Source organism: Maylandia zebra, linkage group LG4 (genome assembly GCF_041146795.1).
Source record: "Maylandia zebra isolate NMK-2024a linkage group LG4, Mzebra_GT3a, whole genome shotgun sequence".
Classification (NCBI taxonomy): domain Eukaryota; kingdom Metazoa; phylum Chordata; class Actinopteri; order Cichliformes; family Cichlidae; genus Maylandia; species Maylandia zebra.
In genome coordinates, this window is record NC_135170.1 from 23,135,398 (window position 1) to 23,157,484 (window position 22,087).

The window sequence follows — 22,087 nt, forward strand, 5'->3', positions numbered from 1 at the left end:
CTTCACTAAGAGCCCACAGAACACTTGCATCTCCTGCTCTGAATGCTGTGCAGATTTCCAGATGCAGGAAGTTCAACATCCCTTGCAAACACGCAGGCGTTCCCCACAAAAGAGCACACCACAGAGCTAATTACCAACGCTAACGCTAGCTAGCAAATCTGCACCTATTCTGTTGCTCGCAAGCTACTCACATCTTTCTTGGCAATTTTCGGAGTGGTGTTTTTGAATTTGGAGGTCTTAAAGCGATTCATGCTGCCCTCTCAAACTGACTTTCGTGCCTTCCGGGTGTCTGTGTCGAGGTGGCTGGTACTCGGCAAAGGAGGGTTCCTTCTACAGCTGACAGTTCAGCCTTGCCGCTTAAGTGTTCGCTCGCTTTGCTCCACGGAGCTGTCCGACAGGGCGGGAGATTTGTTTCTGGATTGTTGCTGTCTTCACGCGCTACGCCGTGTTGCAAAAGGTGTGCATCCTCTTTCGTTTGTCACTTGTTATGTTCGATATACAGAGGAAAGTCAGGGGAAATTGAATAATTTTAGCCGGTCGTGATTTATATGATGTGACTTCTTAAGCAGAATTTATTTAAAAAAAGAAAAAGTGATTTAAGTTAAATTTTCAAAGCTCATATTTTCTTGAGAGAGTGACATCTCGGATTAAACAGAATATCTTTGGGGGGGGGGGTTTAGTGGGAGACGCCCACTGTTTCCCGAACATGCGCAGAGCGTCTGGAGCGGCGGCCAGTGTAGCAATGATGGCGTCCTCGGCTGCTCGTTTCTCCTCACGTTGGATTACAGTCGCCGTGTCTTCAGGACAGCGGAGAGCTGTCAGTGCTATTGTGTGCTCTGGGCATGGAGAAGTCCGGAGTTTCTCTACACTGCGGGCCGAAAAACTGTGGCGCGATGGGAGCCTGGTGTGTGGCGGAGTGGGGAAAGCGGTGACATTGAGAGGGCTGTCAGGTAAGAGCTGTGTTAGCCATATGGTAGTAGCCTTAGCTAGGCTAGGCTAGGCTAGGCTATTCTAGGCTAATTGTTTTGAAGTTCACTCGAATGACGCAGGGTAAGACAGCTAAATAAAAGTGCCCTCATGACGGCTCAAGCAAACACTGAAGAAAAGACGAGCTTGGAGACCGGCGTATTTTTATGATGCACTCTCAAAGTTGATCAAATGTGATGCAGTCAGTCTTGCATACTTTGCAGCCATTAAGTTCAGTTTGCAGGAGACCGATGCCGGTGTTACATTTTGCTGTCAGACTGTAGATTTTGGCCTGGTCAGTAACTTAACACTAACATTAGACCTGTCAGTTTGACTAATTCACATGCTCCACATTTGGAGGGGGCTTTAGGGATCTGTGTTGTTTCTAGAATCTTCTGTCAGTTAGGGTTAGTCTAAGGATGCTTTCCATTCATGTCTTTTAGCATTATTTGTCACCTACACTCGCTAACTAACCGCAGAAAACAATGTTAAACACACTAATTAGTGACACAGTTACACAAACACCTACAGAAATATCCACAGCTTACTTACATTTTTATTCCACATCTTATTTTTCAAGAATTGTGTTATTGGAATAATCCCACAGAGGAAACCATCTAACATGATCCACAATACTTCTTGTACAGTGGATTTGTGGACAGATGAGCCACAACTTTAACTTTTTAGTTAAAAATGCACCACTGCATTTGGAGAGACATCTCATTTATCCATACATACCTCTTAGGATCACAGTGGGGCTACAGCCTATCCCAGCTGATATAGGCTACACCCTGGACAGATTGTCAGTCCATCACAGAGCTAACGGAGAGACAAACAACCACACATTCTCAGATCCACACTCTAGTGTTATTTGGTTGTAGATGCATCCAAGTTTTACATTAAAGCTGTCCTCCATCTGGCGTCTTTTTACTTGTCTGCATTTCTCTTTAAATGTCTTGAAACTGTACTCACACCTTTCACCCTGCTGAACAGTTCCAGGCCTCAAACCACCAAACGCTGTCTACACTCAGTCCTTTCACACAAGTGCCCCTGCCAGCAGCAAACAGGACTTTTACCAGGTTCTTGGGGTACCTCGCACAGCAACGCAGAAGGAGATCAAGAAAGCCTACTACCAGGTCTGTTCCTGCCTGAGATGCAGCTTGAACTGAGCACAGTAGTGTTTGCAGTAGCTGACGGTGTGTTCATGTTTGCTGTCCCTCAGATGGCTAAAAAGTATCACCCTGACACCAACAAAGATGACCCACAAGCCAAGGAAAAATTTGCTCAGCTGGCTGAAGCTTATGAGGTTTGGTTTTGGGCATTAATTCTACTCTAGATTTGCTTTGCTCATTGAAACCTATGAAACATCTCCAGGTTTTACCATTATTACCTTACTTTGTTCTTCATAGGTTCTTAGTGATGAAGTGAAGAGGAAGCAGTATGATACATATGGCACAGCGGGCTTTGATGCAGGTCAGGCGGGTAGAGGACAGCATTACTGGAGTGGACATGCCAGCAATGTGGATCCAGAGGAGCTCTTCCGCAAAATCTTTGGAGAATTCTCTGGAGGCCGCGGCTTTGGAGACTTCGGCGCCATATTTGATCAGCCACAGGAGGTTAGAGGGATATTGTGAAATAGGGTGAAGTGAAGACGAGCGATTCCTTAGCTGATTCTAATTGAAACAGTTTATTTTATCAATCAGAATGTCCTCTTCTTACATGTTTTATTTGTTTGTTTTGCCTCCCTCTCATAGTACATTATGGAGCTGACATTTACTCAGGCAGCAAAGGGAGTCAACAAAGAGATGTCAGTTAACATCGAAACAGCCTGCCAGCGCTGTGATGGTAAAGGCCACGAGCCAGGCACTAAGGTGCAACACTGCCACAACTGCAATGGTTCTGGCATGGTAAGAGCTCCAACAATCATCTCGTTTCTATCTCTTTTTTTTTCCAAGTGTGTTATTAAACATTAATTTTCCCCGCTATAGGAAACAGTAAATACTGGCCCATTTGTGATGCGTTCCACATGTCGGCGCTGCGGTGGCAAAGGCACGGTCATTTCCACCCCCTGCAACTCTTGTCGTGGCACGGGACAAACCAAACAGAAGAAGACGGTGATGGTTCCTGTGCCTGCAGGTCAGTCACACTCAAGTCTGTTTATCTGACTACTGTTTACACGCTGCAAATACCTCAAGGATATGTTTGCATTCATTTTTAATGAGCAGGACCATGTGCCAAAGCAAGCTTTGCTATAGGCTGTTTCACAAAGTTATTGAAACATTGCCTAAAAGGGCAGCTTCACTGATGAACATTGAGTAAAAGATAGTTTAATCACTCAGAATTTGAAAGAATGCAAAGATAAAATTACTCTTAACTAGTTAAATACATAATGTGACTCGAGTAATGTAATCAGGGTTATTTTGGCTCCTTTTTTGTCCGTATAGTTATGCATATTAAATTGAAAATGGTCTTGTGCCAGAAAGTTAATTAGCTCTGTCCTAAATGTATAATTAAATAGTTGTGGACTGGAGGATAGTTTATCTCTGTATTGAGGTGTTTAGTCTAGAAAAACAAAATAGACATTTAATCTTAAAAATTTAAAGTATAAATGTAAGCGACATCTCCTCCTTGTACCTTTTAAAGCCTGCTGGTGTTGATCTTAATGGGATTATTCTTTGAGATGGATCATTCCACTGTTCAAGTTAAAAGTCGTTTTAATTGATACTACATATAATGCCCTGCAGGAGTGGAGGATGGTCAGACCGTGAGAATGCCGGTTGGAAAGAAGGAGATCTTCATCACATTTAAGGTGGGTATTTGTTGCGCATCAGTTGCTGCTATTTAATGCTAATCTCATAGCCAGACCTTCCAGAAGGGTTTCCTTCTGAGCCTCTTTAATGGGATTGCCGTGTGATTGTGACCAGGTCCAAAAAAGTCCCATATTCAGGAGGGACGGCGCAGACATCCACTCTGACCTTTACGTATCCGTAGCGCAAGCCATCCTGGGCGGCACAGCGAGAACACAGGGCCTATATGAAACTCTGAATTTATCTGTAAGTAGAAAGTCTTGTTACCCGAATAACAACAACTTTGGGCAACATTTCAAACACATTCAGTGTAACAATTGACTGGATTTGTCTTTAGATCCCTACAGGCATCCAGACAGACCAGAGGATCCGCCTGTCAGGGAAGGGAATTGCTCGAGTCAGTGGCTATGGCTTTGGAGATCACTACATCCACGTCAAAATTAAAATACCCAAGTAAGACTGCACTGACATCCTTGCAGTGTAATTTAAAAATGTATTAAATCACAATAAAGCTAAAACCTTGTTTTCCTGTATAGGAATCTCACAGATAGGCAAAGAGCTCTGTTGATGAGCTACGCTGAGGATGAGACGGACATAGAGGGGACAGTAAATGGTGTCACTGCCACCACCACAGGTACACAGCTTCATCTGGTTTCCTGCTTTTTTCATTACCTACTTCTACCTTCTTCTGTGGTTTTTGCTGTGTACTTCTGGTCCACTGAAATAAGATTGAGAAAGGAATTTCTGCCTAGTTGATAAACCTGGCTGATGGAGTATCAATCTCTGTCCAGGTGGGGGCAGCAGTGGTAGGCGGTCTGAGGCAGGGCAAAGAAAACATGACAACAAGGCAGAGTTGAATCAACAAGTTGGCTTCTTCTCCAAATTAAGGAAATTATTTAGTTCGTCCTGACAGCCACAAACCAGGTAGGACTGGTTACTGATTTATGTTCATCTCTCACTGAACCTTTTCTCGTGCTGTTGTTCACAAACAGTAAACTTTTTTAATATACTTTTTTAATACTTTGTTATCTGGTTTGTGGCTGTCGCATAAGAACACAGTGCATTTAGCCAGTTTAGGGATGTATCAGGTGTCTGCTCCTTATCTTTTCAATTTGGCTGTTTTTCTTGTTGTCTTAAGTTCTTTTTTTTTTTCTTTTCTTTTTTTTTTGCTTCCTTTTCAAGGTAAAAGATCTTCCATGAACTGAGAGCCTCCATCAGTGTGTCAGAAGACAAGTAGGAGGACAACGGAAAGAGGAATACTGGGATTTGGACAACTGTAGTTCTGGATGGAGTATTACAGACCTACCTACCCAGCCCTGTATCAAAAACCAAGAGGATTATGCACTTTGTACCTCTGCCAAAGTGGATCCTGGAACAAGAGACCTCTGTCGAGCATCCATAGAAGCAATGGTGATAGCAAACACTTGTAATTTCTTATGTCAATGTTAGTTTTCTATTCTTTATCAGAAGAGAAACATAACGGTGATAACAGCATCCACATGCGCACAAATAAGTTATTGTATCCACAAAGACTTCAGGTGCAGTCTAAAGTTTTATTCAGGGTTAAACAATCCTGTTATTAATCTTTCAGTTCTGTATGCATCAGTTGTGTTTTCATGCTTGGGCTTCTCCGCTTCCTCAGCGCTGCCAGTCCTGGCAGGATAAACATCAAAATAAAGTTTGCTGTGGTGGGCTGGAGGTGTGTCAACAGTGGAAAGTAAAAGTCTCAGAATTATCATAGAAGATCGAACTGAACTGTTCAAACTGTGAAAACTGATTTATTCTGATCTGTCATGTTGCATTATGAGAGAGAAATTGATTTTAATCCTCAACCACAGTCCACATGTACATAAACAGCTGTAGAGCATACATTAATGCATCAATGTGCTATATAGAAGAGATACTGTACAGCTCTAATAAAGCTAGGGCCCAGAAAAAAAACCTTTTATGTAAAGTACAGAAAAAATAAAGTTCACAATGCTTTGACTCTGTCTGCACCTTAATGTTTAACATGTCTTTGTATATGCACTGATCGTTTCATTAGGTACACCCGTAAACAGAGATGCATTACAGCGCTACTGCTCCGGCACTTTTACATTTTCACTTTTTGTTGACATTGTCATCTTTTTATTGTGTGGAGGGCATTTGTCAGAGGCAAGATTTAGAAAAGTCAGCACAGGTATTAACAGCTGTACTACATAGCTGTAAGAAATAATTGGTAAAAACTTTAGATAATATTATAACCTAACAGAAACTAAAACTAAAGAGTTTTAGTTTCTGTTTTTCAAGTTCATTTTTTCCCCCGAAAGTAGTTTTTATATTGTTTTTCAGATCTAGTTTTAATTTTGCCTCATACCCCCTCAGGGATGGAATTTGTGTGATTCTCAAGCTCTGGTCCTCTACAGGCAGATGAAAGGCTTTGTGGTGTTGATTTTAGGGTTGACAAATCTTCTATAATAACCCTGTGAAATTGCAAATATTTCATCAAATCACGAGAGGTGGTTTCTGTCCAAGGCAACAATCTCTATCCTTCATTGATAATACTGTATGGTTCAAAAACATAAAGACAACAGCAGGGTACCAAAACACTATTACTGCTGGAGAAACACACACACACACACACACTTTAAGCAGGATGAGAAAGAAGATCCTGCAGAGCCTGGGTTCCATGGCGATGAAGGATTTAGCGCGTGTAATCAGCCAAAACTATAGAAATTATTCGCTTTTTTCTGACTCTTTATACCCTTTTTTAGTCTTATGTATGAGTAATGATGAGCTCATTCACTTTGTTTTATATGTGTAAATGAGTAAACTCATTCCCACACAAAGTGTCTACATTACCCTGTGCAACAAAAAGGTGATGAGCGAAAATAAAGGAGCATCTCTCAAAGGCTACGTTCACACTGCAGGTGTTAATGCTCAATTCCGATTTTTTGATCAAATCCGATGTTTTTGTCTGCTTGTTCACACTACAAATAAAATGTGCCAGCAAACGTGCTCTAGTGTGAACGCTCAAAGCGGCCCGCATGCGCAAAAGAACGTCACACATAACGCGCTCTGTTTAGACCCACAGCAAACAATATTGTTTGATTGATGGCCCTTAAAATAAAGACTTCGGACTTCGTTTCCCAATTTTTGCTTTAAGTTATTTTGTTATTTACATAATAATGTAGATAACCTAATAATTATCCTTATTGCTGTTTTAGAGAGGAGCGGTGCTTCAAAGGATAGTTGCAGATTTCTGTCAGAATCTACAGATTATACAGTACAAATAAAACGTTCACGTTTCTCCAACGTTGTCTTCCCAACAGTTTCACTGACATCTACGCTGGATGGCCAGGAAGCGTTTGCGATGTCTTCTCCGGCGCTGATAATTGGTGTGTGTCTTGTGTCAGTGATGTAAAAGACGGATTTAATGCGACATGACCGTTCAAACAGCAGTCGCTTTCTAAAACATCGGATATGTATCGGATTCAGTACCACATACGAAAGTGACCCATCGGATTTGAAAATATCGGATTTGTGCCGTTCACACTGTCATACCATGATCGGATATGGGTCGCATAGTGTCAAAAAAATCGGATTTGATGCGCTTTCGCCTGCAGTGTGAACGTAGCCAAAGGTGTGCCAACATTAAACTTTAATTCAAAATCCAAAGAGGCAAGCATACCCTCCATCTGTTTTCTCTCGTTTTGTGGAGTGGTGGAGGACAGCACTATGAGTAACATAACCTGGCACCTACAATTCATCTGTTATTAGACCTTTAGGTGACAATGAATGTATACAACAAATCCATCTCATGTTTTACCCAAAATCGTATAATTACTGTAGCTGTATGATAGAAAAGGCAAACAAACAAAGGAGCAACTACAAGTCAAAAAGAATGTTTTATTTCTTCATGAAAACAAAACATGTCTTTTTTCATTACTGAAAGCATAACATACAGTTTTTCCCCACTCTCATACAAAGAGATTACTCTAGCCAGTTACTAGTAAAGCTCCAGTTAGATACAGATAAGGATTAAGAGCAGAGTCAATGAAAATGCAAGAAAATCAGAAATACATATGACTCAGGCAATCACTCCACGTTTAATCTATGATAATAGGTCCAAAACTACTGAATCATTTTGACACTAGCATTATAAAATGGTATTACGTGGAAACTACAGGAGCGTATCAGCCTATCCCTGTATTTGTCCTCCATATATGATGCATAAAGCCATCTGTCATCAAAAAATACTGCACATCCACTTATGTGCAGTATTTTTTGTTTTTTTTGGTTCTCTGTGCCTCAAGTGCTTTAAGTTAAAAAATACCGTTACTGTGTTAGGATAAAGATTATACTTCAACCACAAAATACATACAGTACACACTTCTCTGTGCTTAAAAAAACAAAATAAAACTCAATATAGGTGATCATCCCACTTCGTACATTCACAATGCATACTGATGCATCCAGAACGAATGGACACATAAATAAGTGCTGAGCTGCTGAAGGTATTCTCACACAAATTCATCTCATGAAAGAATGTGGATGAAGCGTCATTAGTACAAAAATACAATCTTCCTCTTAAAACAGCCGCACGCACCTCTGTCCTAATATAGGCTCCCGTTTGCCAGTAAAGCTGAATTATTACAGTGAATTATTCATATTGGATAGTTAAGCTCTGCAATCAAACCAACAGGCAGGTTTGTTTGGTTTTGTTGAACAAATACAAGGTGCACTGTCACATAATTCTGAAAACAGAGAAATTATACAATTGAACATGCACCAGGAGAGATTAAAATATCCTGTATATGTTATTAGTATGTGAAGACTGATTATTAATCAAGCTTTTAACTGCTATCGCCCGTCTCAAAAAACAAACCGTTTGGAAATATTTGAAGCTGAAGCTTAATGGATTAATGAAATTTGGGTTTTCCCATTAACTTTGCAACTGAATTACTGTGCAGAAATAAAGATAATTATATACGAGGAGTCAAAGTTTACATTTCCAAATAATCTTCTTACTAAAGGCTTCAGTAGAAATCTAAAGTGCACAGCGAACTTTACTAATCACACAATTAACTCACTCTATGTTCAATTTATTATTAAGGAATAAATACTAAACAGCCAGATACAGTTGTGGAACGAAATTGTCACGGTCCCCGTGTCTCTCTGGTTGGCCCACGCTGGCTACAGGTTTTGTTGTTGTTAGTTTTAGTTTTTTGTCTCTCCTCCTCCTCTCTGCCTGGGTGGAGCTCATTACGGGCTCTCACTCTTGGCCCACGCACCCCTGTGGATGGTGTCCACCTGCGGCTGATCTGGCTGATTTCCTCAGCTGCTATTTAAGGCAGTGGCACAGAGCAGCTCACCGCTGGAACGTCGAACCACCTGAGTTCGTGCTCGCGGCATATTCAAAGAAGAATCGCTTACACGTGTTTTATGTTGTGGAACTAACCTTGACCTTCTGTCTGTAGATTCTGGACCGAATCACCGGACCTGTCCAAGTGGGGCAGTGTGTGGAGTGTTGGAGCGAGTGCGGCTGAAGAGGAGTGCGTGTGTGCGGAGGAGCGGTGGCGGTGACTGAGTGGAAGAGGAAGCGTGTGTGTGGATCCCCCCCCCCCCCTTCTCTCCCTGGAGCCCTGGACCCCCTCCCAACTCACTGTACATATATTTTGCACTAAGGTGATCCCTATTGTAAATAAATCCCCTTTTTGTTTCCTTGAAAGAACTGTCTGCGCGTGGGTCCGTTCAGTAGCCATGACAGAAATGTCACTTCAGTAAGAAAATAGGAGATCTACATGAGGTCTCGAGATACGACCAAATGCAACTGGAAGGACACAGATTGGAGGGATAATGCAGGAGGAGGTAGAGAATTTAAAAGATGAATAAATCTAGCGTGATGGATGGAATTATATTGGTCCTATAGATCATTTTGCTTGAATTTAACTGTTCCATATTTTTGTAAGCTTACATTATTATGCAATATGTAACAATAAATAAACTTGGACCACAAGCTATGACACGGTCCACATCTCGTGGAAAGATCTCAGTGTCCTTTACTGTCCTTCCTGTTACAGTCCTCTTTTCACACAGCAGCAGAGTGGCAGACGGAGCGACAGATCACATCAGATACCACGCAACCAGTCCAGCCAAGGCAGCAAACCAAGTAGCAAACAGGACCTGTCCTGTCGGGTGTCTGAGAGCAGCCATGGCCAGCTGACGGACGTATGCTGTTCCACCTGATGCCGCTGTGACACAAAGGAGGTCCGGACAAAAGCTTAGTTAGTGACAAGAAACGGTATCACTTACATATATTTACAAAGGCAGTACACTTACCCATTTTGGCATTGTAGTAGGGACATTTGCTGATGTCTCCACCCATTGCTCCATGAACGGGCATGCCAGCATCTAAAACATCCTCCTGGATGGTTTTGCCGATCTCTTCTAACTCCTCAAACACCTGCCAGAACGAACGTGAAGCATGTGAGGTTGAAATATAAAGTCTACAATTTGTTGTTGGATAACACAGATAGATGAAACATCTATGAGTAATTCAAATACTTGGAAAGAGCAAAACTCATACGGTTGATGGCTGGATCCCCGATTTATTACACTACTGAAACAGAAGAACCTTGCACGTCCACCACCAACGGTGCTTGAATGCGTTTGTGTATAAACAGGTGAACTGGAGACACACTTGTTCAACAACTGAGGTTTAAGACTTAAGGCTTGGCCTCTCACCTCAATGTTGAACAGAAAAGCCTTCACAGCCTCATCCACCAGTCTCTTCTTTGTTTCCATGTCCAGTTCCAGCTCATTCATCCGACTTCGATACAGCTGCTTGAATGCTTTGGCGCTATGGATGGCATCGAACTGGTAAAACTCTAAGCCCTCTCCTGTGGGCGGCAGCTTCAAGGCTCTCTGTGCCACCTTCTTCAGCACCTGCCCACCAGATAGGTCCCCCATGTAGCGAGTGTAGGCATGTGCAACCAGCAAAACTGGGTCCTCCTGCCCTACTTGATGGATGCGGTCCACATATTGTTGGGTGGCCTTTGAGCAGCTTGCGTGGCTCTTCCATTCTGGACCGTAAAAGTATTCGAGGTCACGGGCCAGAGCTTCGTGGCGATGCAGCTCAGCGGGAAAATAAAGAGGAGCAAAATGGGGGTGATCCTTGTTTCTTTCAATCTCCTCCTCCAGGGCCGTGTATGTGTAGTAAAGCGCCACCGCACCAAGCTGAGGGAAACAAACATGAAAAGTTGGTGTAAAAGCCACTTTTTCTGCCCTTCTTCAAACACAAGCGTAACATGAGCTGTCTGCTTTGTGTTCTTGTTTCCACCAGTTTTCTATAACACATTTATTTGCAGGCTTTGCTTTGTGAAGTAGTCTTCTATATAAAAAAAGGACATCGTCTACCTTTTTTCTTGACACTCACCTTGAAGAGCTCTTTGCGGATGCGACCCCTGAGGAAATCTTTCACAAACTGAGTGTTCTCAGCCTTTTCGTGAATCTGCTTGGTCCCTGCTGCCAGCATCTCAGACAGATCCTCTGGCCTGGAGAAAGAAAGGAAGTTTGGTTTGTTGCGTATGTGGCAAAACTGAAGCAGGATTATTCATTTCAAATCTTATTAACACAGATACTATGTTACTGGAAGCAGCTTTACCTGAGGGTCTTTTCTTTCTGCTCATACACAGGCCCTGCACCATTGGACACATTCCCTGTTGTCTCCATCTTCTCCAGTGACTTATTGATATGATGTTTCCTGACACCTACTTAACCCTAAAAATCAGAACAAAGCATTTAACAAGCAGTATAGTCACATTAAAAAGTATTATCACGCTCCATAATTTTTAATCTATATGCTGTCAAGGTAGAGTGCTGCCGTACAGCTGCATTGCTCACTGCAGCACTCGAGATCCAAACAAAATTAATAGCGTACAAGAGCTAAAAGGACATTCAGAAACACATCCACTACCAAGAAAAATGTTCTGTCTCACTATCCTGAATAAAAATGTCAAGCACTGTCTCTTAACAAAGCAACTTCAAATCAAACCTGGTAGTTTCTGTACCTTCCTCCTGACAGATGATTTTTTTCCTTTTGTCATCTATCTCACAATATTAAAGAAAAAACAAAATTAAAAAAGGAGGGAGAGCAAGTAATCTACTAATCAGAGGGTTGGTGGTTTGATCCCTGGCTGCTCCAGTATTAATGCCAAGTATCGTCAGGGAAGATACTAACCCCAAGTTTCTCGTTTAAATATGCATGAATGTTAGACAGAAAGCACTTCAGTAGAAAAAGCATAGAAAAAAGTGCCTGTATGAACAGGTGATTGAGGCAAGTTGTATAAAGTGCTTTGAGTGCTCAGGTAGAATAGAAAAGCGCTGTACATCCATTTGCTATTTACCATCTTGGGAGCAGAACGACATTTTTTCCATATGGATCTTTACATGACAACTGACATAACCAAATTTAAGAACATTTCCCAGCCTGACCACCTCTGACTGCCCTGAAGCTAGAGAACTACTTACACTATGTCATTCTAATTTATAGGCCAAATATCTGCTACTGTGACTTCAGGAATAAATAATTTCAAAAGTTCAAGTCTATCATCACTGGAAGTTTTTCAAGGAAATTGGAGATCATCAGGCTGGATGCTCTGGGTCAGTTGACATAGAATGAGACCAATACATTACGCTATTAAAAACAGTTTACCTAGATTAGTGGTTAAGAGTCCACAAAACCTAACTTACCATAAAGTGTGTAATAATAATAATAATAAGTGTGTAATAATAATAATAAGTTTGTAATAATCATATCAGATCCATAATCATAAAGCTAAGTCTGTTTATGGTGTTTGACTTACTGTCAAATACTACCGACACCAAAACATAAATATCCCTTGGATATTTAGACGTACATTAAATAACAGCAGAATTAACTCTTACCCAAGATGACACAGAGGTTAATCAGCAAACGAGTGAAGCTAATAACCTCTTCACAGTGGCTGTCGTCCCTGAGTTAATGATGATGGAGGTCAAAGAAATAAAGCCTTTTGCCACTTAAATCCAGCGGCTTTAAGCCTCTGACCTGATTTACTGTAAGACAAAAAAAAAGAAAAGAAAGATAAGACAGGGTCAGAGTGAAAACTGATACAGTACAGACGGGCAAGTGCTGGCTTGGTTTACAGAGATAAGCAGCATCCAGGCAGGTGTGACCTAAATCAATGCAGCCAAACAAAAAGCAGCTCAAACAACACAGCACAGGCCTTCTAGCATTTACCGGGAGACTCCAAGCATAACTCGCACAATGAGCAAGCAAGTGCCATACGAGGAGAGCCTCGTAAGTGATTTAAATCAGCTGAATCCCTCCAATCACAGATCATGTTGTAAAACCACCTTTTATCATCACACGAAGGTTAAACCCGAGAGTTCGTCCTCTAGCTTCCCACAGTGGGAGCATCACTTTAACAACCACAGCTAACTTTACTGAACAACGCTAGCCAAGTTAGCTGTAAGCTAGCTAACATAACATTTCCACAAAACACGCTTAAGATTTGAGAAATCAGCGGTTTGCCACACACCAGGGGCCCACGTCTCTGTTCGTAAAATGTAATAATGCTAAATTACAATGCCACAACAAACCTTCTCTGCACCGTGATAAGCTACCTACAGCTACAAAATTACCGTGCGGAGGTCCAGAGCGAAACTACGTTTAACTCCGCCCCTTCGATGATCACATGATACTCTACAGGATGCTCTAAGATTTGTAGTTCTCGCACAGGACTACAGAAAAAAAAAAACTATCCAGAAAAAATTCCGTATCTTCATAGTATTAGGCTTTTCGTCACAGCGAAAGGGCTACTGAAAAAACTATTAAAATTGGCTATAATAAAAGATGTAGCTGAATAATGAAGAATTTCAACTAAATCATAGATTTCAAATAGCTAGTCCCGTCGAACTATCTGTTTATTACTCCAATAATTGAGAAATTCATGTAACTATGGAGAAAAGGGCAGTAGTATGTCACAATAGGGACAATAAGATAGGATAAACTTTATCCCAAACAAACACAGAATACAAGCTTAACAAAACAGACTATGACATGACCAAACAATAACTAACCTGGAATGAAAATAAATACTTTTAAAAAAGTGAACTGAAATAGAAATCCATCCATCCATTTGCTTTCTTCAACTTATCCACTTCAGGTGCATTGAGGGCTGGGGACTATCCAAGAGCCAGGGTACATTCAGGACAGGTTGTCAGTCTGATGTAGGTGGGAAAAAAGCATGAAATAATAATGTACAGCTAAGTAAAACATGTCAAAGAGAAGAATTTAAACTAGCTTACTGACTGTAGTAAAGCAGCATAGCAAAAACCAGAGGACATACAGTGGGTAAGTGTAAGAGTGTAAGGTGTTTTGAGAGCACAGTCTTGAAATAAACTGTTAGCATGAGGTGATGCCTTGCCAGACAGATGTGTAAACTGTAGAGAGCTATTGCGTGAGGTATGAAAGATTTACTGTCAGAGCTGAATCAGTCTGTTAGACAAGTGCTCTGCTGCTGTCCAGTAAATGATGCAGAAAGTGGTCAGGATAACAACAAATCCCAGAGCCAGCCTGATCATCCTGTAGGTGTCACCAGGATAGAAAATCTCCAAAACTTTCCTGCAAATGTTGAAGATATAGATTCATCAGAAGGCAATCTCCAGCACCTGGCAAAATCAATGTTCATACTATTCCTCAAGGAAATTTTTCATGGTAATGAATACCAAACATGCTGGTTTGCATGTCATTTAACATTAGGGATAATCTTTTCTACTGCTAGATATAGTATGAGACACATCATAAGTCCTAAATTACAGAAATTGGAACCTAGAGAGAAAACCAAGACCAAATCAAAAGGCTACAAGAGAATAACCACAAGATGGCCTTCATACCAAATAAATGCAATGGTTTGTCAACAATTACTGCTGTTACTGTTCCTTTGGGAATGAATAAAAGATAAAGTAGTCCAAGTTTTAATGGATGCTCATTTTAATACATTTTAAATTGCAACACCAGTTGCAAATCAGGACGTGATTTTAGTAAAACCATCTGTAGCTCTCTATCAGGCCATAATGAAGTAATTGCAAGTTACATAACCTGATAAAACCATCACTGGGTTTGACAGCAATTATCCTTGTAATGGCATTGTTTATGGCAGTGTTTTTAAATCATCTCATCAGCTGGTGTTCAGTGATGTGCCCATTTTACCCAAGCTGTTCTCTAGTTTCACAGGACTTGCTGCACAATATCCACTAATCTGACGTGGGAACAATTCAATGTTCTTCCTTATTGGCGCTTCAGGTGATGCACCTATGAATTCAAGGCTTTTGAATAAAACACTGGCCTCATACACTGGTAAAATCATAATGGTTTTCTGTGAGGGTACAACAGCTTGTCCCAAACACATTTGTTCCATAGATGAAGTTTAACATGAGGGCCTCACCCTCTTCCCCCTCTTCAATCTGTGACTGACTGGATCATGACAGTCAGTAACAGATCCAAGTGTGATAATTACGTTTTGGGTGTTTCTGTGCATAGATGTTTCGTGTATACTCATCATGCATATGTAAATTCAAATTCAAATTTTATTTGTCACGTACACAGTCATACACAGTACGATATGTAGTGAAATGCTTGGACAACTGCTCGTGACCTAAAGAAAACAAAAAAGGAAAAGGCTATGAATAAGATAGGAAATAAATATGAAAAATTAAAAAGGGTAAATTTAACTAGGAAGGACTAAAATATAAATTAAGGTTAAAAATGAAATAACTGTACAACACAAATTAGAATGAAGGGTAAATTTAACTGGGAAGAATAAGATAAAATATATAAATTAAAGTTGAAAATAAAATAACTGTACAACAAAATACACAATACACAATATAGAACTATATAAGAATGTATGAAGAAATCTAAATATAAATAAATATATACACAATAACAGCAGCTGTACAAGTATTAACCGGAAATGAAGAATATAGTGACCAGTGTTGTGCAAAACCAAAGTCCAGAAAGTCCAGTGTGTGTGTAAGAACCATATGTGTGGGTCAGTACTGTGTGGTGGTGTGATTGAGAGACCGTATCGCCTGCGGGAAGAAGCTCCTCCTCAGTCTCTCTGTGTTGGTCTTCAGGGAGCGGAATCGCTTTCCTGACCTCAACAGAGAGAACAGTCTGTTGTTGGGATGGCTGAGGTCCTTCACGATCTTCCTGGCCTTGGTCCAGCACCGCCTGCTGTAGATTGAGTGCAGGTCAGGGAGCTCGGAGCGGATGGTGCGCTCAGCTGACCGCACAACCCTCTGTAGAGCTCGTCTGTCCTGCATGGTGCTGTTCCCGAACCAGGTTAAGATGTTTCCCGCCAGGATGCTCTCTATGGTGCACGAGTAAAAGTTCCTGAGCACCTTGGAGGGCAGTTGGAAGTCTCTCAAGCGTCTGAGGTGGTAGAGACGCTGTCGGGCCTTTTTCACCACGGTGTTGATGTGACAGGACCATGACAGGTCCTGCGTGATGTGAACTCCGAGGTATTTGAAGCTGTCCACTCTCTCCACTGGGCACTCGTTGATGACGGGGGTCTGGTAGTTCCTCTCCTGCTTAGTGCTGAAGTCCACTATCAGCTCCTTTGTCTTACTGACGTTTAGAAGGAGGTTGTTCCTCTGGCACCAGTTCTCCAGATTCCTAATCTCCTTCAGGTAGGCCGTCTCGTTGTTATCAGAGATCAGGCCCACCACGACGGTGTCGTCAGCAAACTTGATGATGGTGGTGGAGCTGGTAGTGGCCACACAGTCATATGTGTACAAAGAGTACAGCAGGGGGCTCAGAACACACCCCTGGGGGGCTCCAGTGCTGAGAGTGGTGGAGGCTGAGACATGTCCGCCCATCCTTACTGCCTGTGGTCTGCCAGTTAGGAAGTTGGGAGATCCACTGACACATAGATGAGCTGAGTCCCAGATGCTCCAGCTTGGTGGTGAGTGTGGAGGGAATTATGGTGTTAAATGCAGAGCTGTAGTCTATGAAGAGCATTTTAACATAATTCCCCCTTCTAGTGTCCAAGTGAGTGAGTGATGTGTGGAGGAGATGAGAGATGGCATCGTCTGTGGAACGATTTGGACGGTAAGCGAACTGTAGTGGGTCCAGTGTGTCTGGTAGTGAAGAAATGATGAAGTCTCTGACCAGGCGTTCAAAGCACTTCATCACTACTGAGGTGAGGGCTACAGGGCGATAGTCATTGAGAGAAGCAGGGTGGGGTTTCTTCGGGACAGGAACAATGATGGACTCTTTGAAGCATGTGGGGATCACCGACTGAGATAAAGAGATGTTGAATATCTCAGTGAACACAGGAGCTAGCTGGTATGCGCAGTCTCTTAGGATACGACCTGGGATACCGTCTGGTCCTGCTGCTTTCCTGGTGTTCACTCTCTTGAAGGCTCTCCTTACTTCATGCTCGGAGATGACGAGCACGTTTCCGGTGCTGGCAGTATCTTCCTGTCTGCAGCCGTTAGCGCCAACACTAGCATTGTTGGAGACCTTAGCTGCAGCCTCGAAGCGAGCATAGAAAGTGTTCAGCTCGTCTGCCAGAGTCACGGCCGCGTTCGTCATACCGGTTGTTGGTGCTTTATAGTCCGTTATTGTCCTTAGTCCCCGCCACAGGCTCCTAGAGTCACTCTGTTGGAGTTGTGACTCTAGTTTCCTCCCGTAGCGCTGCTTCGCCTCTTTCACCGCCCTCCGCACGTTATATGACGCGGCTTTGTACGGGTCCATGTCCCCCGTCATGAGTCCCGTGTTGTAGGCAGCGGTGCGGGATCTCAGAGCGTCGCGGATGGTTTTATCCACCCACGGCTTCTGGTTGGGAAACGTTGTGATAGTCTTTGTCTCCACGGTATCATCCGCTAGTTTCCCGATGAATCCCACAACCGCTTCCGTAAACACGTTGACGTCATCGTCGGAGCTGTTTCTGAACATGCCCCAGTCTGCGTCATCGAGTGCGTCCTGTAACGCGGCCACCGATTGATCCGTCCAGCGCGCGACCTTCCTCTGAACCGGAACTTCCTGTTTCAGCCTTTGTTTGTATTTTGGCATGAGGAAGATGGCGGCGTGATCAGATTTACCAAACGGGGGGCGGGATTGTGCCTTGTAGCCGTCCTTGACCGTAGTGTAGCAGTGGTCCAGTGTACAAAGTGACTGTTAATGTTGCCTGGAAGATTGATCCATTAGTAAAGGGCTAAAAGCCCACTTGCATGTTGTAGCTGTGAGGGCACGTACGTGTGTGTGTGTGCTTTTGTCCAAATGTGATTGTCAGAGCCTAATATTAGTCTGGCAAGCCGGCTGCATTGTCAGATGTGTGGCTGGCAGGGGGGCAGTTGAGTGCCTCTCCCCCTCATTCTGCTGCTGAGCCACAGGAGCCTGGTGGGGAGGATAACAAGATGATTCACTTCCCTGCAATGGGGCCACAAAGCTGTTGCCATTAGATGAAATTGCTTTGGGAAGTGCTTTTGAGCTACTGATACCGTTCAGAGCGGAGGGGGGGGATCAGTTTAAAAGAAGAAATGTTAGCTTTAAAGCTGATTTTTCCACACAAACCATAACATTTCTTTGCACTGACAGCTTGATAAGTCTCTCAGCCTGTTTCACGGCTACTTAGTTTTGTTTGCTACTCTGCTTTCCTGTGCATTCCCTTTGTGGTTGAGATATAGCACGCAGTCCATTTTACCCTACCACTATCTGACATGGTACCTGCTGGGATCTGATTTTTATTTATTTATTTTTTAAAAATATGTTTATTAAGATTTTTGATATAAACAAAACAAAACAGACAACACAACAGCAAGGGCAAAAAAAAAAAAGGCAAAAAATCACACTGCATCAACAAAGATCCTACTTCAACACTGGCAAGATACAAAAATGAAATGCTAGGGTGGTAGACTGAATTATCGATCAAAGAGGAATTTGTTTTAATGCATGATCTAAAAATGGCTGCCACACATTAAAAAACTTACTAAGTTTGTCCTAAAAATGGCAACAATACAGGGATGGGAGAGAGCAGCGACATGTGAAGACGTGTTTTTGCGAGCTCTGCTTAGATTGACCATTTGCGTAATTTTCCCGCTCCCCTTCTAGTACATCCCGGCGCGAACCCGTCTCACAAGTGCCTAATCTTTCGAATCAGTTGTATTTTGTAGTCTAAAGCTGTTCAACATGCCTAAATCGCTCAAGCAGAAGCCGGGGCCTGATGCCTCGGACTTGCCTGGTGCGGATCCGGCCGCGGGGGTGGGGGCCGGGCCGGATCTCGACACAATCATGGCTGCCATAAAGCAAACGGAGCAGAATGTGCTAGCCAAGATCGACTCGTCTGTGATGGCAGCTGCAGGTGAACTACACAAGAAAATAGACGACTTGGCGGGTGATTTAAGGTCAGAGGTCCTGAGTGTGCGCGCAGAGTTTGCGAAGGCTATCGAAGACATGCAGAAAGAAAACGCCACGCTCTCGACCCGCACTGATGATCTTGAGGAGGAAGCTAATGGCCAGGCTAACCGTGTTGTAGCACTGGAAGCTAAAGTTGATGCGCTATCTGCCCAAGTCGTCCGGTTGGCAGACAAGGCCGATGATTTGGAGTCCCGGCAACGTCGTGATAACTGCAGACTAATTGGAGTGGAAGAGGGATTCGGAAATATTCGACCGGAGAAAGCCGTGGCTGAATTGTTGAAGGAAGCGCTCGCCCTCGACTATACGCCGACGCTCGATCGGGCGCATAGGAGCCTGCAGCCGAGGCCAAAGGATGGAGATGCCCCGAGACCGATAATCGTCAAGTTCCACTATTTTCAGGAGAAAGTGGATGTTCTTCGAAAGGCCATGGGGGCAGGTCCCATTACCCGTAATGGGAAGCGTTTCTACATCTACCCAGATTACTCGGCCACCGTTAGAAAGAAGAGATCGGCCTTTACCGAGGTGAGAAGATTGCTTCGCCGGTGTACGGGAGTGAAATATGGTCTCCTGTATCCAGCTACATTGAAAATCACGACCCCGGCTGGCGAACAGATGTCTTTCGAAGACCCGATCAAGGCAAGGCACTACGTCGAGACCAATCTGCGCCCACGGGAGACGGAGGGAGAGTGACAGTTAATTCACGGACCACAACAAGTATCACACGCTGCGTGCTACCATTGAGGTAGTCTGCACAGGCTGTGCATTGACTGGTGAACGTCGCCACGCTACGGTTGGATGCCCTTTATGATTGGACAAGGTATAGCTATAAGATGTTGGGGATTTCTGTGGATGTCATGTGGCCTGGGGAATATTTTATTTCAGAATATCTTCGGTATCCTCATTGGTCTTAGTTCCAGCCCGACACCATAACCCCAACAGTGCTTTTATTTTGCTTTTTGATGTATTCTGATTAATTAATCCCCTTTTTCTTATCACCAGTGTCATTATTTTTATTGGGTTTTACCCCTTTCTTGTGGGATTATTTTCCAACCGTGAGTGTTCAGAGCCGTACCGGCCTGTAAGTGGATGGGTGCCGACATGCATGCGGCAATAATGATGCTGAGTCAAGGGTCCTATTATACTTTGTTCTGTCTTTGCTGAGTTCATGTAAGAGTTTAAGCTAGTGTAAACGTGTTATATGCCTAGGAGAGAGAGGAGTGTTTTCAGGGCAGTCTCAGGTTTGTGGAAGACCAGCCCAGGGGTCCAGGATGGTGAGAGGTTTATCTATGTTTATCTGTTTGTTTTTGTTAGTTTTGCTTTGGGTTTATCTGTGGTTTATGTTGTGGCTCAAACAGGCACTGAAACACTGAGATATAACCAACGTGCAGGATCAGTCTATTATCGATTGTGGCACTATGACTCTGGATAATGTGATTAATCAACAGAAATCGGTCTCATTCATTAGCTGGAACGTCAAAGGGCTGAATAATTTGGTTAAAAGAAGCAAGGTATTTAGTCATTTGAAATCGCTCAAACCTGACGTGATGTTTCTACAGGAGACACACTTAAATACTAACTCCCAAAAAAGATTAGGTTGTAAGTGGATTGGACAAATATATCATTCACGTTTTAACTACAAAGCCAGGGGAACAGCAATCTTAATTAGGAAGGGGGTTCCATTTGAACACTCTGAAGTGATATCAGATCCTAATGGCAGATATGTTGTTGTAGTGGGCAAGCTGTTTAACACACCACTAATACTGGCTAATATTTATGGACCTAACTGGGACAACGCACAGTTCTTTCTTAATTTTTTTTCGACTCTCCCAGACCTTGTCTCCTATAAACTAATTCTAGGTGGAGACTTTAATTGTGTCCTTTCTCCCCAGCTGGACCGATCAAGCGTAAGGTCGAGCAACACCCTCTCGTCAGCAGCAGTGGCTATTAATTCCCTACTTCGTTCTTACGGCTTATCAGACCCTTGGCGTGCAACAAACCCATCTACGAAGCAATTTTCCTTTTTTTCCCCTGTGCATCATAGTTACTCCAGGATTGATTACTTCATTGTCGATAACCAGCTACTTCCCTTAATTTCCAGCACCAAATACCACAGTATAGTGTTGTCAGATCATAGCCCTGTGCAGATGGGTCTGGTTTTTCCAGGTAATGTAGCGCCCCAACGAACGTGGCGGCTAGACCCCCTATTACTTTTATGTGAACGCTTTAAAACGTTTCTCAGCAATCAGATTGACTTCTTTCTAGAAATTAATGACACCCAGGATGTGTCGAGGGGAGTCTTGTGGGAGTCTATGAAAGCCTATATTAGGGGCCAAGTTATTTCTTATGTGGCACACAGAGACAAGGAGCGCTCTAAACAACTTAAAGAACTGGCTGACAAGATTGCGGATATGGATAGGCGTTACGCTCTGTCATCTACGCCAGATCTTTTTAAGGAGAAATTACTGTTGCAAACTGAATTTGACACGCTTATGACATGGAGAGCCGAAAGAAATATTTTTAAATCCAGGCAGGTATATTATGAGCATGGAGATAAAGCGGGGAGGCTCCTTGCACTTCAGCTCAAACAGCGGTCAGCTGAGCGCGTGATTTCGGGAATTGAAATAGGTGCTGATTCGATATCTCACGACCCCCGAGTCATTAATGACCAGTTCAAATATTTTTACTCCACCCTATATCAATCAGAGGTGGGCAGTAATTCATCCGAGATCTACTCGTTTCTTGACTCGCTGGATCTTCCCAAGCTCTCTCCGGACGCTCAGTCGCCTTTGGAACAGCCGTTGTCGATTGAAGAGATAACGAACGCTATTAAATTATCTCAGACTGGAAGGTCGCCAGGTCCGGACGG

General features: G+C 42.9%; 3 protein-coding genes across 6 annotated transcripts in view; 1 reads left to right on the top strand and 2 right to left on the bottom strand.

The window, feature by feature from the left end:
- The window catches only part of coro7 (coronin 7), a 117,253-nt gene extending 116,889 nt beyond the window's left edge, over positions 1–364 (bottom strand). Inside the window, exon 1 of the mRNA XM_012921374.5 lies at positions 192–364. Coding sequence (XP_012776828.2) covers positions 192–251 — 60 coding nt within the window. The 5' untranslated portion in view covers positions 252–364. The remainder of the gene's footprint in view (positions 1–191) is intronic.
- Positions 365–696: 332 nt separating this feature from the next.
- Positions 697–5,759, top strand: dnaja3a (DnaJ heat shock protein family (Hsp40) member A3a). 2 transcript variants are annotated; one of them, XM_076883203.1, is made up of 12 exons: positions 697–950; positions 1,960–2,102; positions 2,189–2,272; positions 2,376–2,582; positions 2,721–2,873; positions 2,955–3,102; positions 3,711–3,775; positions 3,891–4,019; positions 4,111–4,226; positions 4,310–4,407; positions 4,565–4,697; positions 4,956–5,759. In XM_076883203.1, the coding sequence occupies exons 1-11, from the start codon at positions 707–709 to the stop codon at positions 4,681–4,683; spliced, it is 1,506 nt and encodes a 501-aa protein (XP_076739318.1). In that variant the 5' UTR covers positions 697–706; the 3' UTR covers positions 4,684–4,697; positions 4,956–5,759. The 2 variants fall into 2 exon arrangements, with proteins under 2 accessions (XP_076739318.1, XP_012776833.1); XM_012921379.4 differs by lacking the exon at positions 4,565–4,697 and having other exon boundaries at positions 698–950.
- Positions 5,760–7,641: 1,882 nt separating this feature from the next.
- On the bottom strand, positions 7,642–13,481 carry hmox2b (heme oxygenase 2b). 3 transcript variants are annotated; one of them, XM_004559380.4, is made up of 7 exons: positions 13,440–13,481; positions 12,702–12,851; positions 11,419–11,534; positions 11,191–11,308; positions 10,500–10,991; positions 10,095–10,218; positions 7,642–10,006 (listed from the first exon to the last, which is right to left on the bottom strand). In XM_004559380.4, exons 3-7 carry the CDS (start codon positions 11,484–11,486, stop codon positions 9,879–9,881), a joined length of 930 nt encoding a protein of 309 aa, XP_004559437.1. In that variant the 5' UTR covers positions 11,487–11,534; positions 12,702–12,851; positions 13,440–13,481; the 3' UTR covers positions 7,642–9,878. The 3 variants fall into 3 exon arrangements, with proteins under 3 accessions (XP_004559437.1, XP_004559436.1, XP_004559438.1); XM_004559379.4 differs by having other exon boundaries at positions 13,398–13,472; XM_004559381.6 differs by lacking the exon at positions 13,440–13,481 and adding an exon at positions 13,036–13,301.
- Between the last annotated feature and the right edge of the window lie 8,606 nt (positions 13,482–22,087).

Bases quoted from the DNA above. Each gene is read 5' to 3' on its own strand.
- hmox2b (XM_004559380.4), bottom strand. From the start codon at position 11,486: ATGGAGACAACAGGGAATGTGTCCAATGGTGCAGGGCCTGTGTATGAG. The intron at 11,309-11,418 runs GTAAAGCTGCTT...TTCTTTCTCCAG, and splicing joins CAGAAAGAAAAGACCCTCAG to GCCAGAGGATCTGTCTGAGA. The intron at 10,992-11,190 runs GTGAGTGTCAAG...TGTTTCCCTCAG, and splicing joins TCCGCAAAGAGCTCTTCAAG to CTTGGTGCGGTGGCGCTTTA.
- dnaja3a (XM_076883203.1), top strand. From the start codon at position 707: ATGCGCAGAGCGTCTGGAGCGGCGGCCAGTGTAGCAATGATGGCGTCC. The intron at 951-1,959 runs GTAAGAGCTGTG...CCTGCTGAACAG, and splicing joins GACATTGAGAGGGCTGTCAG to TTCCAGGCCTCAAACCACCA. The intron at 2,874-2,954 runs GTAAGAGCTCCA...TCCCCGCTATAG, and splicing joins ACTGCAATGGTTCTGGCATG to GAAACAGTAAATACTGGCCC.